This window comes from Austrofundulus limnaeus, unplaced genomic scaffold (assembly GCF_001266775.1).
Source record: "Austrofundulus limnaeus strain Quisiro unplaced genomic scaffold, Austrofundulus_limnaeus-1.0 Scaffold104, whole genome shotgun sequence".
Lineage (NCBI taxonomy): Eukaryota > Metazoa > Chordata > Actinopteri > Cyprinodontiformes > Rivulidae > Austrofundulus > Austrofundulus limnaeus.
In genome coordinates, this window is record NW_013952506.1 from 305,150 (window position 1) to 321,352 (window position 16,203).

At 39.3% G+C, this 16,203-nt stretch overlaps 1 protein-coding gene across 2 annotated transcripts; it reads right to left on the minus strand.

Moving 5' to 3' along the window:
- Positions 1-2,255: 2,255 nt before the first annotated feature.
- Positions 2,256-15,746, minus strand: slc17a6a (solute carrier family 17 member 6a). 2 transcript variants are annotated; one of them, XM_014013598.1, is made up of 13 exons: positions 15,215-15,746; positions 13,718-13,973; positions 12,557-12,675; positions 10,264-10,378; positions 9,286-9,373; positions 9,004-9,090; positions 7,447-7,589; positions 7,199-7,348; positions 6,176-6,308; positions 5,980-6,090; positions 5,762-5,889; positions 4,576-4,919; positions 2,256-4,400 (listed from the first exon to the last, which is right to left on the minus strand). In XM_014013598.1, the coding sequence occupies exons 1-12, from the start codon at positions 15,286-15,288 to the stop codon at positions 4,590-4,592; spliced, it is 1,734 nt and encodes a 577-aa protein (XP_013869052.1). In that variant the 5' UTR covers positions 15,289-15,746; the 3' UTR covers positions 2,256-4,400; positions 4,576-4,589. The 2 variants fall into 2 exon arrangements, with proteins under 2 accessions (XP_013869052.1, XP_013869051.1); XM_014013597.1 differs by having other exon boundaries at positions 2,256-4,919; positions 15,215-15,744.
- Between the last annotated feature and the right edge of the window lie 457 nt (positions 15,747-16,203).

A 16,203-nucleotide genomic window follows, 5' to 3' on the forward strand; every position in this document is an offset into this window, starting at 1 on the left:
TGTGTGTGTGTGTGTGTGTGTGTGTGTGTGTGTGTGTGTGTGATTTTATTTGCCCTGAGGTAGTGTATTGCCCTGCAGGAGGTTGTCATAGAACAGTAATTACTCCTATAGGACTTTGAAATGGAGGGTTGTAATTACATGATCTTTCAGCACATGATGGAGCTGAATTTTCCACTGGAAATGATGGGATGCTGGAGCAGCGAGGGGGAACGCATGGGGACATTTTGGAGGAGGGATCAGGAGGATAACTGCATTCAGCCAGAGTCTCATGGGAAACGCGCAGCCCTGTCATCAAACACTCATTCTGGCTGGGCCTCATCCCATTACAGTCCCCCAGGAGCTAAACAGCACCTGCCCCCACCGACCTCACTCCATCTCCCCCCACCACCACCCTTCACTCACCCACAGATTACACAACCAGACGAGCAGCACAATGACTAAGCCTGAGAGGCAGCAAAAAGAAAGCGTTGGTGTTTCAGGCAGCAGAGCGCTGAGCGACTTTCACCTGTGAAATCTGACAGGTTTTTGCTGCTGACAGCCACACGTCACAGGTGTAACAGCCATGACCACCACTGGCTGGTTAGGCAGGAGAAAACATGTTCCAGTTGAGCAGTGACACAATCATGTTTTCTGTCAAATTAAGAGGCAGCGGGAGCGTTAATGGCTTCCTTTCTCTGCAGGTTGGATGATCAGAAGAGAAACAGAGATTTATTGTACGTAATTGCTGCCAGTCTGCTGCTGGGGATGATTCAGACGTGGAGCTTCTTCCTGCGATCAAACCATCAGTCAGCACAGCTGAAGGTTTCTGCAGCCACACTGTCCATCAAGCAGAGGTCCTACACACCCACACTATATGTTCTGTCTCAAATTTTACTAAAATAACTAAAGAAATCACAGTTTCTGTGAAAATATAGTGTTAATGTTGAGTGATGGGTGACTGCTGAAAAAGCTAAACTGAGAAAAAAAGCAAAATGTTCAAATGCATTAAAGCTAGAAGTAGCAAAACACTAGCTAAAAGCAAATACAGTAGAAGCAATGCTAGATAAAAGCAAAAGGTAGCTAAATGCCACCTAAAACTACAAAACACTTGCTAAAATTAGCAAAACACCAACTAAAATCAGTAAAATTTTAGCTTAAATATAACAATCCATTTGAAAGGAGCATATTTCTAACTAAAAGCTTACAAAAAACATGCTGAAAGCTAAAAGAAGCAAAAGGTAACAAAAGCTAAATGTATCAAAGCTAAAAGTAGCAAAACGCTGGTTAAAACTACAAAACAATAGCTAAAAGAAAAAAATTGCTAAAATAGGCAAAACGCTAGATAAAAGCAGCATAAGGGGCCGGCTGTAGTGGAGTGGGGAGTCATGAGTAACTGGTAGGTTGCCGGTTTGATTTTCCATTCCAGCTGTCTCGGAAAGGCACTTCACCCGCCTTGCCTACTGATGGTGATCAGAGGGTCCAGTGGCACTGGTGCCTGGCAGCCCCACCTCTGTCAGTGTGCCCCAGGGCAGCTGTGGCTACAATGTAGCTTAGCACCATCAGTGTATGAGTGGGTGAAGTGTAAAGTGCTTTGTGGTCCATATGACCCTGATAAGGCGCTATATAATTCATGCCATTTACCAGCAAAAGCAGTAAAATATTAGTTTAAAGCTAAAAGTAACAAAAGGCTGAAAGTAGCAAATTTCTATCAAAAAGCTAAAGGAAACAAGAGGCAATAGTATCAAAAGACTAGCTAAAAGCTAAACGTAGAAGAATGATAAAGGCTAAAAGACACAAAAGAAAGAAGCCACAATTAGAAAAAGACTAAAAGCTAAAAGTAGAAATGGTCTAAGCTAAAAGTAGCACAAGAAGTCAAAAATAGAGCAATTATACTGAGAAGCTTTTAAAGAGAACAATGTGGAGAGAAATACACTCATAGTTGTGTTATTTTTCTTTTTCTTTCTTTCTTTTTGTATGATAAGGTAATCTTTGTTTTGTTTTGTCTTTCTTTCACACTAAGGTGCTGCAGTGTCACACTTTGATACACCAACATGATAGCTTTTTCATTGCAAATTAAATCCAAAGTCTCCGCAGTTGCAGACAGCGGTCCTGGTTTGTAGGGATGTTAAATCTAACAGGATTAACATTATTGTTCCTGTAAGTGTTCAAGGTCCAGTAATCTCTTCTGCTCCCCAGACAGAAACATGGTTTAAAAGTATGTCTCCGGTGTTGTGAAGAGTATACAGAAAAAAATTATCAAAACACAGGACAACACATGATTTTTTAGCTAATTTTTTTTATAAAAGCATATGAGTATTTTTGTAACACTTTTTGACATCAACATACCTCTTCATTAAACACAATAATAGAAGCCGTAAAATCACATTTATTTGTTAACATAAACTTCAGGCACAAAGCCATTATAGCATCTTTTGGTCATCTAAACATTCTTAAATATTCATTTATTTATTTTTAAACATTCTTGCAGTTTTCACACAGCAAATGAAGAATAACGTGTTTCAAAAGCAAATAAAGTCAAGTGGAAGAGCCATTTATAAATTCATGTGGTCCACTCAAGTGTTACAATATCAATGTGTCATGAAAAAGCACAGCTGGGAGTTTAAGAAGTGGGGTTCTGTGGAAAGATTATGAGCAGTTATTATCTTACCTGTTGTAGATAGCTTTTTGAACAAGTTCAGTTTGAAGAAATATGGTTTAATTCTGCTACAATCTCAAAAATTCAATTTATTACAATTCATGCAAACACTATTGTATAAACTCAGCACTATCACTTTTGCACTGCACAGTTATTACTTGTAATTTGATTATTTTTAACCACTAACAGAACCAGCAGCTAGCTGTAGCACTTCCTATGGGAAATGTATTTGTTGATACCAGAGTAAAGGTTTATAAAAAGTGCTTATGTATAACATTTTTGGTACTGTTATTGTTAAAATATGGCAGCTACTCAGAGCAAAAATTGTCTGGCCCACATAATGCACTAACATTTGGGATGCAGCAAAAAATGATGGGCCTTTGGTAGCCCAGATGTAGTTTGCCAGAGGTGGTCCATGTATGGCCCAGCACCACACAAACCAAACTACAACTGAGCCAGTTGTGGCATTGACCAATTTGGGCCACATGAACCAGGCATAGACAAATTTGGACTACAGTTAACGAACCACAACTGGCTCAGTTGTGGTGTGCCATCATTGCCGGACCTGGCTCACATTGGATTGACAAACCACTTGCCATGCCAGCAGCGCCAGCCTGACACCACATCTGGCCCACACCCATCTGCTATGTGTGTCACTTTGGTCTTGGCCCTGTTTGGATTGGCCTTTAGCTTGTCAATCTTGTCAGATTTTAACTGTATTTTTCAAAACTGAGGCCGTTCAACAAGCAAACTTCAACAGCTGAAAATACTAAACAGTACCTCACTTCAAAAGATCCTAACCATCCCTTTAAAGTACTTGTGATGCTCATGACAACAACCAAGAAACATCAAGATATCACAAACAACTAAGATGTTTGCATGTATTACTGCATTCCTCGCTGTTCAAAATGCAACATATCCTGCATCGTAAGCACTGAAGCTGACATTCCAGACACCAGGAATCTGTTGAAACACACACCTTAATGCGGATCATCACATGACTCCAAAACAAGTACAATCAGATACGGCAAGCTTAGTGTTTACTCTACAGAACAGAATGTTAACGGGTGGCAGCTGGTACACAGAATTTATTGCGATGCACACCAAAACACCAATGAACAATGTCTTCTGAGCCGTTGTCTTGCAAAACCGTTTTGATTTGTCTCTCGGCGCGACCTGATCAGGGAAAGTTCATTTTTTAAAGTTTTTTTGTGATGGCTGAAGACACTTACCCGAGGACGAAGCAGTTTGGCTGAGTGAAGACGGGTCGGTGACCGCGAGGCGGCTGCATCTGAAAAACATTGTTCTGAGCAAATTCATGCAACAAACACACACTAAAACTCTATGAGTCAACTTCACTCACGCTGTTTTTGTCTTGTATTTCTAGGCCTCACTGAAGAAGATGAAGACCTTTTTTGCAAAGCAGACGTCGTCTCCCTGAGGAGGTACTGTCCATGAAAAATATGGCCTTTTTATATTTAATGTTAACACAGATCAGTGACCCAAAATTTCACAATAGTCTCACAGAAACAGTATACAGATCTATACAGTACATAAAACACATTATATATTTTTTGTTTTTGGAACACTTATAGTTTCAGTGCAATTAGAATAGTATTTTAGAGAAAAAACCCTCTACATGATGGTCGACAGCAGCGTCGTCTGGCTCACGTTGTTCAAGTAGATCAATGAGGTTTGGGTGTCTAAGTCGTACAACAGACCTGCGGTGTTCTTTGCAAACACTTCCTGTATGTTTGGTGAAGCCCTACAGTGTGCAGATGTGAAGAGAAACACGACAATCTAATGAGGCTTTTTTTTCTTGAACTACTTCTTTACATTTCATCTGAAACTACTTGAACACACAGAATGAATTGAAGTATTTGTCTACGGTTTGTGCAATCTGCGATGGAGAGTCTGTTTTTTTTATACAGCAGGCTCACCACAGCTGTGTGGTCTAAGAGTAGCCACGCTGGGCGTACATCTTTCCTGCTGGCTCCTGAACATATTCCTCCGTCTTGTCCCAGTCCTGGACCCATCCTCCGTTCAGCTGAGCCGTGGCCCCGTAGCTCTTAGCCGGGCCGCCCATGGCGCCGTATCCCTGCGTGATGTCGCCCGTCTCCTCGGCGAGCTCATCCTCGTCGATGAAGCCGCACTTCTCCTCGCTGGTCTCTTCGGGGTCGGCCCACGGCTGCTTCTCCCCGGAGGCGAAGATCCCGTAAAATATCACGCCTCCGTAGTGCACGAGGGAGGCGATGAGGAAGACATACTGCCACTCTTCACGGGTCTGAGAACACAGAGAGAGGTGGAACAAGACTACGTATAAGATATCCACAGAGCAAAGAGGGTCTGGCCCAGTTCTGGCCCACACATTGCACTAACACTTGGTCTGGATATCGCTAAGAATGAAGGCCCTTTGATGGCCCAGATGTGGTTTAGCGGAGGTGATTCACATATGAACCAGCACCTCAAACCACAACTGGGCCAGCTGTGGCATGCCATCTTAAAAACAAGGCCATCGTTGCCAGACCTGGCCCACATCAACAAACTACTTGCCAGCTAGCCAGCCGTGCTAACATGACACCAGATCTGGCCCACACCTATATCTGCAATATAGGTACATGTGCTTGAAAATTTGTCATTTAAATGTTTTTTTTTTCTGTACAAATATAACTCAAAACATTACGAGTATTTCCCTGGGACATACCAGGGACAAACCAGGTACTCACCATATATAGCCCAAGTACAAGTCATGTATGTACCAGGCATAAATACCAGGTACATACCTGGAATGTACCAGATGCATACTTTATACCTACAAGATGTAGATGTGCTTGGTAAATTCTAAGTATGTGTCTTGCACCTGCCAAGTTCTTATGAAATACATTGGTAAGTACTGAGAATGTACCAGGCAGTTACCTTTTAAATACAAAGTACATACCAAGTTTGTAGGAATTTTTTACTGGTAAACAGGACATTTTCTTTTAAAGTATATCTTATAAACTATATAAAAAACTGCATTAGGTGAAAATCATTTCCAAAAAAGGAATGAATAGTTTTTGTAAAAACAAAAGTTATATTCCCAGAGGTTTCTAAATCCTATTGTTATTCCTATCCGAACAGACTAACCTTGTTCTTTGTCATTGCTCCAACTATAAGTGGACAGACCATCCCTGACAGAGTTCCCACTCCGTTTGAAATACCCATGAGAATGCTGGCATAGCGAGGAGCGATGTCCAGATGGTTCACATTGAAACCTGCAGCAAAATAAGTAAAGCTCATGAACTCTAAATGAAAAAAAAGAAGGGCATATCTTTTAAAAGATAATCAACTGTTTTAAGACTCACCTGATATTGCAAACCCACTAAAGCCCACTGCTAGGACTAGAAAAGAGATGGCTACCCCCTTACTGTGAGAGTAACCCACCACCAACAGGAGAGTCGCCTCCATTCCAAACCCTGAAAGCAGCCGAATGATAAGTAACAAATGAGAAACATTATGGAACATCACAAGGAACAGTAGGGGACCTGACGGCAGCCTCACCTCCACAGTTCATGATTTTACGGACCGTAGTGGTGGACATGATGTTGTGGGTCCGCAGGTAGTCGGCTAACTGGCCTCCTAAAGGCACAATGATGGTCATGACCAGGTGAGGAAGAGCAGACAGCGCTCCAACCTGAAAAAAATACATCAAACACGAGTCTGAAGCAACAAAGAAACATCATAACCATCTCAGAATAAATGTCAACCTCTGACTCCAGCGAGCCATAATTCACCACATAGAGTCCAATCTCATCGCGGGCCTGAATTACAGCCGTCAGTGAGACTTGAGTTATAGTTTCTACTCTCACTGGAGGGGAAACATCAGAACCTTTTATGATTACAGGAATTCTTTTTGTCTGGATAAAAAACTGTTTTCATGATGAGAGCTAATAAACCAAACAGGAACAGTTTCTGTAGGAAGTTTGCTCTCTAAGCCTTTATTTTTAAACTAGTTTCTAATGGGACAAATGTCCAGTGTTTTATGATTTTATGATGATTTATTTGTCAAACTTTTAATACTGTATCTGTTTATAGCTCATTCAGCAAAACTTGTTACAGTAAAATATTATTTTAAGTTATTTCTGTTTTTCTGTTAAAAAATGTATTTTGATCTGCAAAGTTTCCTAAATCATTGTTTGGGTAATAATGAGCCCTTTAATAATTCATACTATCCTGCTAGAGCTCATCCCATAATGCACGAGTGTCTTCTCATTCTGCTCACTGTCAATAGGTGTCAAGTGTGAAATTATGTAAAAGATTAAACAAATAATCCAATTCATCTATACTAAGAATGGCTATTTTTTATATTTTTGTCATCATCACCTTTTGTGTTTGACTCTGAAATGATCATTTTCACCTGACAACTAATTAAGAAAACAGAGAAATTTCTAATAAATTTTTATGCACACCAAGTCTTGTTCATATTTTATGTATCTGAGATTTTCTTTGTTTGTTCTGACAGAGCAGAGGTTGTTTTCAGAGCTAAAAATAGACATTTTGTCAGGAGTGTGTTTTTGTTTTTACCTTGCTAATTTCAAAGCCAAAGACTTCCTCAAAATATGCAGGCTGGCTGATGAGCAGCAGGTAAAACGTCCAGCTCCTACAAAAATTGGCCACAATGATTGCATAGACAGGCATGGAGGTGAAGAACTTCCTCCAGGGGGTCTTGAATTTCTGTTCAATTGTAAAAGTAAAACAGATATTAAAACAGAAAAAGTCAGCTAGATGTGACGTACCAACAGTAACATCACAAATCATGACAGGCTACTCACGTCCATCGCACCCATCAGTTTGGCGCTTTCACCGATGCTGTCCTCGATGTAACGGCGCTCCTCTTCGGTGATGGTCGGGTGCTCGGCTGGGCTCTCATACGACACCAAGATCCAGAACATGTACCAAACTATTCCAAACGATCCTGAAACAGAAGAGAAATAAAACATTTGTGTTACTGTAAAATACACCTGTTCAGACTTGTGTGCAAAAACTTTGAGCCAGTCCTCATTTTGCCTAATATTCTTCTTCTTCCAAGCAGCCCTTCCTCTAATCACATAAAGTGATGCTTTTTCATTCATTTTAACACAGTACCTGACTTTATTCAAAGAAAAATTTTCCGTTTATTAGACCTACGAAACATTTTAAGCATAAAAAGGCTCCCAAACTCCAGAAATGGATGTATCATATCAACTTAAAACAGAAAACCTTTCAAAATACCAACTTTAAATTAGAACTTGAATTACTTTAAAACCAGAAGTCTGTCATTATGACACAATTTGTTCCAATTCATTTTTGTTAGATCCAGGAAACATATCAGTTCTAACAGTTTGATATATAAAATTATGTTTTATCACTAACAAAGTGATTCTCAAGAGCTGTTGGCTGAAAGCTTGACAGTCAGATGAACTGAAAGATGATGAGTCTTTCAAACCTTTTTTTATTTCCCAAAGAAATAGACACAGTTCATAGTCACTTCTTTTATCCCCAACTTGTACGATTTATTTTTTTTTTTTCATTTTTTATGCAAAACTGCCCAACATGACATGGGGACAAAGAATGAACACAAAATGAAAGAAAAAAGCAGGAAATTTCAGAGAAAGTTGTCAAAAACCTTCAGGAAAAAAAGGAAGAATGTTGATCAAGACCACTTTAAAAGCTTTCAGAAAGCCTGGATCTGCTAAAGCAGCGATTTTCAAACTTTTTAGCTTCAGGCCTAAACTCATAACCCCACAGATATCACTGGTTTGCAAACTTTGCTAATAAGTAATAACTCTGTTAAACATGAGCATAATAAGCAAACCTTATGATACTACTTTCATTAATGTATTATTGTATTTTTTATTTTGTTTGCAATAATTATGGTGAAAATATTCCATTAACAAATTATTTGCATTAAATTGATGTCTGGACATTATCTAAACTGACCCCAACTTTGGTAACCCACTGCTCTAATGAAAAATATAAAGAGATTAGAAGTAGTTTAAAACAGGTACACAGTACTGTATAACTTTAAATTAATAATATTTGGGGTTGAGCGTAAATATTTCACCCACTCAGTAGTAGAATAAGACATAAAGGCACATATTTAGATATTGTGAAAGACTGTTTCGATGTGCAAGACCTAAAAGAAATGAAAACAAAATGTGAGTAAATGATAAAAATAATGACTGATCTGATTTCTGCAGATTGTTCAGTTTGTTTCGACAGTGTCACTTTGTCGCGTCAAAACTACAAAATGAGCAACATCCTTCGGAAACCACATTTACTTTAGTATTATTTCCTATTTTGTTTGTTACGGATTCTGATTTGAAGTTTGTAGCTGCCGTGATGCTCACCGTACACATAGAAGACTGAGGACCACCCTGTGTACTGCACCAGGACCCCAGCCAGAGGCATGGCCACCACTGCTCCGGCATACGACCCTGAACAAGACACAAATGGTGAGTAAGCAGAATATGATCCAGTTTGTTTACCCAGAGAGTAGCCTCGTCCCTCTGTTGATTATAAATGTGGTCAGCTCAGACAGCTTAGAGACGATATTAGCTTTACACTTGTTTCACTGTCTGAACCAAAGTGTGTAATAACATTTAACCCCAGCATGAGAGCATGTTCTGTACCACAGAAGGAGAGGGTTGCCAGACGACTCCTCTCCAGCGGCGGGGCCCATTTACTCCAGATCCCGTGGCAGGCTGGATAAGTCACACCCTGCACAACAATAACACAAACCCCAGTATTATCTGACATTGTTAAATTAATTTATCAACGTTTAATTACAAAGAGAATTTGTTTTATCTAGTTGGACACGCATGCGTCACTGCCTGACTGACGCAGTCTCTTCTCATTTGTCAAAGCCTCGCCGGACAAATTGAAGTTATTAACAAACAAAGTGACATGCACTGGAGCTGGCCCTTCTAATAGAGACTAATGGCTCGGGGTGTGAGTTAGTGCAAATTCAAGCTGACTCCCTCGTTTTGTGAAAAAAAGAAAAAAAATTCAACTGAACTGCTCCCTTTAAATCTTCATTAAACACTAAGTGGCACACAATCAGCTATTGATAGATTCAAATTGCTGGGGCTTGCAGTGGGAGACACCCTGAAATGCTAATGCTTAATTTGTAGTAATAAGTTGAGGTGCAGAACACAGGCAGCTCTTTCTCTCAATGGTCACGAGGAGCTATTGAAACGACCGTGTGCCGCTAAACACAACAACAAAAGAGGCTGACCTTCAGTCTGATAATAGCATCTCTTCCCTCCCTGAAACGAAGCCCCTTCTTGAGCTGTGGGAGCCGCCCGCATCAAGTGGTTTTTATCTCTTTTGTCCCTGCTACAGCCCTGCTATTCATGGTTTCATGCTTGTTTGTTGACCAATCTGTGTACAGTGTAATGAATGGGAGCCTCTTCATAACAGAACACTTTTTACCAGACAATTTCCAACAGAAAGCAGGAGAGGGTTTGTGTAAAACGTGGCGACGAAGAGAATGTCGAGGTGAGTTTAACCAGGGGTCAGCTCCAGCTCTCTGGCCCTGATAATGAGGCGTCGATTCAGAGTCTTTTTAAATGTCAGAAACTGATGAGCGAAACCGTGTGCATCCGTACCTCCACCAAGCCTTGTAATATCCTCAAACAGATTACGCATCCATAATGCACACGGGCGGCGGAGGGGATGAACATGTTCAGGATGGATGTCAGCACAATGGCAGCTCCGAAAACCCTGAGTAAACAACGAGGAGGACGTCAAAATACTGTCAAAACAAAATCATCTCATTGTGCAGAATGAGGGATGACAACAGTATTCACCAGTTAGAACATTAAGGACCCTAAAAATGTCATGTAGCATTTGGGACAAAAAGAATGAATAAACAGTCATAATGAAGGCAAAACAATCTTAATTGGACATGTAAACACGCAATACACATTATGATAAAGTACTATAAGATCAGTTTAAAAGACTAAACCAGATTTTAAGCAATAATCCATGTAATGAAGAGAATGAATGAATCCAGTAGACCTACTATAGATTTGATACAAACAATGCATCACAACCCCATGTAAAATACAATAAAACAGAATAAAGTATACATCAAGAGAAAAAAGATGGACCTGCTTCCTTCCATTTTTTTAAAATGAATCCAAAATATCCTGATTTCTGGGAGCTGCCATGTCGCCATTTTATTTATTTATTTATTTATTTATTTATTTATTTATTTATTTATTTGCAGGCTTAAAATAACTAGTTACAAGTAAACTGACGTGAAAAATTCATATCTAAAAATACAACAACAAAGTAAGAGCAATGTAAACCAACATCTGTATTTTGTGTATTTTTGACTTAGTTTCATGAGTTTCCATGAATTAGAACATATACTGCAGTCAGCCTACAGGGGGCGCTCATCCCACTTCAGCTCATGGAGGTACAACTGGAGGGAGTTTTGACCACGTGGTCATGTGATCTATTGTAGAAGGTATGGTGCTAAGCAGAAGGCAGGGGCTTGGATTTACCATTAGTGTACGTGTTGGAATATAGAGGGGGGAAGGACTGATGATAGTATTCATAAAAACTGTTAATAATAATATTGAAATCATTATTAATGTTTTAGAGTGTATTGGTTAATATAAATATGTACCAACAGATTACACAAGTAAGCAGATTTGATTTTATTTACCTCAATGTAGATGTTTGACCAGAACTGAAGCCAAAAATGTAAGTTTAAAATTAAAATAAGCTTCTGAAGCCGATGTATGTTGATATGATTTTAGACAAGATATGATAAATTATACAGTATTATGTAATGTGATGATATGACATGACACGATACAATCTAATGGCATCCTGACATCTGCATTTATACTCCATTGAATGTGTTACAGTTTACACTTCAAGTGAACTGTTTGTCAGTTTCGTGTTAAAGAGATTCATACAAGTTGAATGAAAATCTTATTGTTTTTTTTTTTATTATTTTAAAATGTTGCAACAGTTTCATGCCATATATTTCCCAGTCAGAGGGGCTGGGAGACACACCTTGTTCTAATTAAAGGACATGTGTTTTTAAAGTCGTTGTGTAATGTTTAACTTGTAACTCAGTACAATAATCTGTGGTATTGGCAAGTACCCAAACTGAAGTACCCAAACTTGTACTCAGTTTGAGAAAAACTGGCATGGACACCATGAATATGGTATGATATTATTTGACGTGACGTGATACAAAACAGTATGCTTCAGTGAGATACAACATAAAATATATATTTGTAAATATATATATATATAAACAGTTTTTGCACAACTCTTTCTTTCCAGTACTGTTATTATTATTATTTAGTTTCCAGGGTAGTAAGGAGGGGACGTGTTTCCTATCAGCTGACTTGACATGATGAAAGATTGGCATCAAATTTAGACTGAGCTCGTAAATTTAACATGTATAAAATATAAAATCATTTATTGTCTCTCATCTACTTATACGTAAATGTCCTTTCAACTTCACAAAGGGATCCTCTAAAAAAAAACTGTTGTTTTTCTATTTAAAGACTTCCTGTTCTTTGTTTCATGTTTGCTCCAAATGGTGAGCTATTTTTGGTCAGTGACGTCCCACAATCATCACCTAGAAGCAGGTTTCACACAAGGCTTTGGCTGCTGGTGGTTGCCATGCAGCTCAACATAAAGGATTAGACACGGTGGTCCCAAAGGGGCTCATTAACATGAGGAGGCACGCCTGGCGGGCATGAGCCAAATCCCCACTACCACCACCACCACCCCTTTTCATCTGCTGCTTTCTCCAAGCCTCATGTTCATATATATATATATATATATATATATATATTACTGTCAAACAGGAACAAAGCATTGCACTTCTCTTTTTAAACAAAAAAAATAAAAAATAAACAGGGTTTTTACCTGTTTGCAGCCAGTCTGGAGGAGATGTATCCCCCCGGAATCTGAGTGACAATGTAACCCCAGAAGAAGGAGCCGTGAATCATCCCCACTGTCTCTGGGTCCCAGTTGAATTTAGCTTTCTTCAAGACACATGAAAGTATATTTTAAAAATCATTTATTGTAATTCTTTTGTAATAAAAATAAGTGATTGTTCAATTGTTTGTCTTTTAGATTTTGATTTAATATTTTATATCTTTGGCAGATTTTTGGTCAAATCTGTAGTTTTCAAAAGTAGAAATTGGGACCTGATGTGTTTCACAAATTCAGGGTCTTGACAACCAAACTAACTTTATAATTGTTGTTTTAAAAAATCAATACGTCATAAATTAAAAAAGTTAACAGTACAAAAAAGTTTTAAAAGTTTGGGTTGAATTTTTCTTTGTTAAAACAATACTTCTAATAAATCTTAGGAAATCGATTTGTAGTTTAACCACAGAGTTGAGTTTAGGGGATTTTCGTCCATGAAAAACAGAAATCATTTCTGCTTAACTTTTATTTTGAGCTCTGAACACCTGGATCAGCTCAGACTTGCTTTTCATTTGTGCGACCAAAACAACAACTGCTGACAACGAATGAGACGCCATCCCCAGTGCAATGTGAGGAGGAGGTGTCCTGTGGTGGCTGTGTATGGTTCTTCCACATGCTACTTAGATCCTCGTTTGTTAAATGAATACATTGTTAAATCACCAGTATGTCGTCTTTAATCATCCTAATAAATACCAACAATAAAGAGTTAATAGCAGAAAAAAAATGTTTGGTTTGGCAAAGTTTTAACTCAACCCTGTTGCTCAACCAACACATGCATGTTCCTCCATTTAAGTAAAAATAAACAGGCTTAAGGCTTTCCAAACCAAAATGTATTTACTATTTTTTGTGCTAATGAATTCAATCAAGTATTTTTTATTGTTATTTTGGGGGGTCAGTAGTTAAAAGGTTATAGAGTCAAACTAAATAATATTACAGTATAAAAATACATTTTAATTCAGCTCTGCAAATATATCAGCTGCATTGTTTTGTGTCACTATATGGTGGTGTTTGGGCTCATGAGGCCCTCATCAGGGGTGTGTGTGTGTGTGTGTGGGGGGGGGGGGATGAAGATGAAGGCGGGTTTTTTTTAGGCACCTCTTTGATGATGATCTTGCCGTTCAGATGGATCGTGCTGTTGTTAACCATGCTGACGATGGCCACACCCAGGTTGCAGCGGATCCCGAAAGAGATGCAGAAGCCCAGCCCGCTCAGCATGGCGATGATGTATCTGCGCGGGAGCCCGAAGCACGTGCAGTCACACATGGGGGGCTGGCGCTCCTGTTCCTCCCGGGGTCTCCCGTCCTCCGTCAGCTCGATAACCTCACCTGTTTGCTGCCGCTTCTCCATCCTCCTGCAGCCCGAACCGAGCCGAGCCGAGACACGGGGAGAGAAATCTGTTTCAGCTGATTTTCATCTTTAAACCAAAAAAGTCGGATTTTATTTTTTTTTACTGCATTTGCAAATGGAAATTTGTTTCGTTTTTTTTTTTTACAAAATAAAATGCACAAATGAATCATGTGCAGCACACATATTTTTAAATAGCCTCTAAACGACGCATTCTTATAGTTCTTTTTTATTCATTGTCGTCTTTTATGGGTGTTTTTTACGCGCAAACCTCTAAAACATTAAATCATAACGATTAAAAATGGATTCCCTCATTTTTTGGCTCCTGTAAGTAAAGGGAGACTGAGAACAAAAAAGGAGAAAAGAATGACCTTCATTCCGCATTGCAGCAGCAGCATCTTCACAATCATTTACAGCTTTGAAATTGTATTTTTTTAACTGTTTAAATGATCTCTTAGAAATAAGCTTTTTATCTTTTTGCGATTTGAAAACAAAAATATGAATTCATTTCTAAACACGAGCTAGGCCTGTGTGGACCAACGGGGCCTGCTGCTGCTGGATTTAACCATCAGACTTATTTATTATTTATTGATTTATTTATATATATTTTGGACATGAGTCACGTTTCTGCGCTTCCAACTCAACATCTGGATCCAGCTTCAGAGGCCAAAAAAACTGAACGAACGACGTGGATATTTGTAAAAGGTCACGTTGAAATTGTGGATTAAACGCTTCTTTTAAACAAAAAACGGATATTTTCGTTTGTCAACTGAAAAAAAAATCAACAGTTTGAGTAGCATTTTACATGAAAACTTTTAAACATTTTAATTTTTACGCAGCCATAAAATAAAAGCTCACTGAAGAGTTTCTGCTATCATTTGAACATATCTGGATTTGGGTTTTATTTGAACCTTTACGTCTCTAAAAGAACTAATGTGAAGTCTGTTGGTCCCAGATTCATTGAGACGGATTCATGAGGTCCTCGGACCTGATGTCACGACTCGTTCTGTTTCATTAATTATTAAAAACACCCCCAGCTGCTAGTGGATTGGGGGGGGGGGGGGCGTCCTCCAGGGAAATATGTGATCCTAAAATATTCGGACTCGTGACTTTACAATCCCGTCCTTAATTTGTCACATACAGAAGATATTTTTTGCGTAATATTCGTGCGTAAAAATGGAGCGTTTTTAAGGCCGGGGTACGTTCATCACGCTTTAGAACATCAGCAGTGATTCCTTCTGGTCTTACCTGTACAGACCCCCCAAGGCCTTTCCTGCAGTTTGTTTGAGCCCATCTTTTATCCGATCTTTGTTAATCTCCATGTCCAAGTTTGAGTTTTGCCTTTTTTCTAAAAATAATTTAAAAAATCAATTCAATTAAAAAAAATGAAATCCTTATAGTGCAGCAATAAAAAACATATTTGTCCAAAAATTAATCCAAACGTTGCGCCTCTGCTTTCTTTAAGAAAACGCCTCGACGTCCTGATAAGATGGAACAAGAAGAAAAAAGAGAGAGAGAGAGAGAAAAGGAGGGGGGTGGAGAGGGGGTTCAGTCTGAAAGAGCTGCTTCCACAAAACAGCAGCAGCCAGAAAACTCCGCGTTTGCCTTGCACGATCCGTGCAGAGCCATTTTACAGATCAAGAAAACCTGAAGAAAGACATGATAATAAAAAGATTTTCTTTCTCTGAATCTCTTAAGATGTGAGGGCGAGCTTGAAGCCGGTGGAGGCTCGGCGGATTTCCGCTCTGATCTGAGGTGTGCGGCAGCGGCAGCAGCTTTCAGCACCGCGGAGAGCGCGCGCGGCTCCGTGAGCCCCCCTCACCTCAACTTCCTCCTCCTCTTCCTCCTCCTCCTCCCCCCAACTCCTCTAATTCAATTACAACTTCAAGCTGGATGGCATTTCTGTCCCTCACTGATCTCCGACTGAACTGAAAATCATGTCAGACTGAATTCGAAGTAAATCTAAATCAGTCGCTGCAAGAAGAGAAAATAAAAAAGTGGATATTTTTACGCGCGCGCATTGGCCACGTTCTGGTATTTCTCTGCGTAATGTATGAAAATGTAGGGCTTAGAGATTTAAAAAAGGTAGGAACGTGAAAATAGAAATGTTATAGGCTATGTTTAACAATTTTTTGTTATTTTCGGCTACTAAAGTGTTTTGGTGCGTAAAACACGTGCAGATCTCTGGTAAATACTCCTGAATGGGGGTTTATAGCTGCATTTTCCCCCCTCCTGTA